The sequence below is a fragment of the Lipotes vexillifer genome, unplaced genomic scaffold (genome assembly GCF_000442215.2).
Source record: "Lipotes vexillifer unplaced genomic scaffold, Lipotes_vexillifer_v1.1 scaffold365, whole genome shotgun sequence".
Lineage (NCBI taxonomy): Eukaryota > Metazoa > Chordata > Mammalia > Artiodactyla > Lipotidae > Lipotes > Lipotes vexillifer.
The window spans coordinates 1,319,539-1,322,528 of record NW_006781263.1 but is presented as its reverse complement, the minus strand read 5'-3'; the positions used below and the strand labels follow the sequence as shown (position 1 = coordinate 1,322,528).

Below are 2,990 nucleotides of genomic sequence, written 5' to 3'. Positions count from 1 at the left end.
GGGAAAGAGAAACGCGTGCACAAGTACCCAGGAGGTGGGGGAAGATCGTACTCAGCAAACATTGTTATCACAGCTCCAAACTGGAGACGATCCGAAAGTCCACCGGCGGCAGAGTGGATGCATCCTGATGTGCACACAGTGTGGGATATTGCATGTAATTCTCTTCCTGTTCTCCATCCTGCAGCCCTGCCCAGCCAGGCCCAGGGTCCTTCCCAGCATTGTGGGTACTAGCCATCCATCCTGGGGCAACAGACTCACAGGCCTCACTCTTCTGTGTGTAAATTGGGGCTCACCACAGGCCCAGTACCCAGGCAAAAAAAAAATTAGCTAGATTTACTCCGTTCTTTGAATAAAGCTGCGTAACAGCTCTTTATTTTATGTAGGAGCTATTGTTTTGTATCCAGTGGTTACAGAGTCACACACGACTCGGGAAAAAATCAGCCTCAGCGAGGTTCAAACCAAGACTATATGGTGGGTCAAGGGAACCGTTAGTGAAGGCCGAAAGAACAAGTCTGTGGGAGAAACACTGACTGCGGACGTACTATATGCCAGGACCTGGCCCGCGTAAATGTGACAGGGCACCCATCCTCCAGGAATCGGACAGGTAAACTAAGCGTTAATATTTGTACCTAAGTTTCTAGCAGCCACAATAGAAGCACCTCCAGAACCCAGAGGGGTGCCAGTGTGGGACCAGTTAATTCTGCTTGATGAGAGCTGGAAGGGAAGGCATCTGTTAGAAAAGTCTTCATGGAAGAAGCAAAGCTGACGCGGAGACCTGCAGGGTGGTCCCTGTCCGTCCGTGAATGAGGACCGCGGCCACCACCTTGTCCCCAGGTGGTGTTTACTGGGCATCCTCGGGAGAGAGAAGTGACGAAGACTGTCTGCCCCCTGTCTTCGTGGGGAATGCAGACATCAAATGAATACATAATGCGTCGTCAGGAAGTGATGAATACCAAGGGAAAACCCAAAGCAGGGATGCTGGAGGACACAGAGGTGGAATGGCACGATGTCTTGAACTTGCTTCAAAACCGAGAGTGGAAAACTTTTAAACAAATTTTAAATATTGAAATGAAAAAAACGAAAAGGAGATAAATGAGGCAAGAGTGGTAACATCTTGAGGCTAGGCATTGGGTGCATGGATATAACATTCTGTCTACTTTTACATTTAGAGATTTTCTTAACAGGAAAATAGAGGAAGGTAAAGGCAGCAGGTAAGGGGGCAGTGACGGAGGCTAGGTGGTGTCACACAGAACCATAGGATCCTGTGGCGAGGGGGCGCTTGTCAGGGGAGATGGCTTCTGGACCCCGAGTGGAGATGGCAAACAGGTAGTCGGATCTACAGTTCTGGACTCAGGAAGGAAGCCAGGGCTACCGAGAGGTGTTGAGAGGTCGGCGACATGTAGGAGGCATTTAAACCCTCGGGTCTGGACATCCCGGACGAGTTGAGTGTAGATCTCGGAGGGAAGAGGGCCGAGAATTGCACTTAGCACCCTGGAGTCTATATCCTGAGGAAGCGAGGGGTCCCAGCAAGGAGACTGTCAGGTCCTCTCGGGAACCAAGAAAGGTGTCCAAGCGATGGAAGGGCTCCCAGGTGCACGGAAGCTGTCAGCTGCATCCCCTGCCGTGCGGGGTCGGGTGAGACCAGGCCTGGATGGGAACGGGTGGGTCTTGTGTTGTGGAGGTCATGTAACAAGAAGCTGTGTGCTCACTGACCAACTCTGAAGAACCTGAACATTTTGGTGTCAGTAGTTTCGAACCTTTGTATTTAAAAAATGAAGTAAAACAGTGAACAGTAAACTTCACCCTTGATGCCGTTGCCCCAGCAGGGCTGCCTCAAAATCATGAAAAAGTAAAACACGTTGTTGCTCATCTAACGTTTACAACCAGAAGGAAAATGTGTGTCTCACTTCCCTTTGCCATGTGCAGGCCCCTCGTTTGGAAGCCCTCACCATTCTCGGGTCTCTGGTCTGCTTTCCCAACACCTACCGTGAGATCCCTCTGTGGCAGCCGGTGCCCGAAGTTACCGAAGTCACCAGGGGAACGGAAGATGTCAAGGTACGTGATGCAATGACCGAATCTCAGGTTAGCATCTTCTATAAATTTATTTATTTAGTTAGTTATTTTTTATTTTTGGCTGTGTTGGGTCTTCGCTGCTGTGCACGGGCTTCCTCTAGTTGAGGCGAGCGGGGGCTACTCTTCGTTGCGGTGCGCGGGCTTCTCATTGCGGTGGCTTTTCTTGTTGCAGAGCACGGGCTCTAGGCGCGCAGGCTTCAGTAGCTGTGGCTCACGGGCTTAGCTGTTCCGCGGCATGTGGGATCTTCCCGGGCCAGGGATCGAACCCATGTCCCCCTGCATTGGCAGGCGGATTCTTAACCACTGCGCCACCAGGGAAGCCCCGGTTAGCATCTTCTAACTCGAGCTGTGTGTTTCTCTCTTCCATTATTATGCATTGAGCTGCTTATCCCTGAAAGTTTGGCTGTATCGTTTAGATGTATCAGTTGTTTTTTTAGAAGGCTGGTTTTGGGGGGATTAAATGAACTAGATGGAGAGCGATGGTTAGGTTCCTCGGGTGTTTTTTATTAGATCTGTTTATCATGCCTACGGATCATGATTATGTAATGAATCATTCTTTGTAATAATTTTATTAGTTTAACTATGCTGCATTAGTGCATCAAATGAATTTATAAGAAATAATTGAAATAAGCTAAACATTCAATCCCATTGTTGGCCTGATTAAATGCTACTACTGTTTGAGGTTCTGAATTAATCCTTGGAGAATAAAATTAAACAGTCTCTCCTCAGCTGACTTTGGGGCGAAGAAAAATGCTTTTCAAATCAATCAATTAATTTATCTATCTATAGTACACAAGTACAACGTGTAATTCAGTGTACGATGTATAATCCAGTTGAAGTAAAAGAAAACCGAGATTTTTCCTATGACGAAGAGTCATTTGCTCTGCTTGGTTTTTATCGTATACACAGAAACGCTC

The 2,990-nt window shown here is 48.0% G+C and overlaps 1 protein-coding gene across 1 annotated transcript in view; it reads left to right on the top strand.

The window, feature by feature from the left end:
• RALGAPA2 (Ral GTPase activating protein catalytic subunit alpha 2) overlaps positions 1-2,990 on the top strand; it is a 284,753-nt gene that overhangs the window by 154,652 nt on the left and 127,111 nt on the right. Inside the window, exon 25 of the mRNA XM_007454538.1 lies at positions 1,927-2,055. Within this exon, the coding sequence (XP_007454600.1) occupies positions 1,927-2,055 (129 nt within the window). The remainder of the gene's footprint in view (positions 1-1,926; positions 2,056-2,990) is intronic.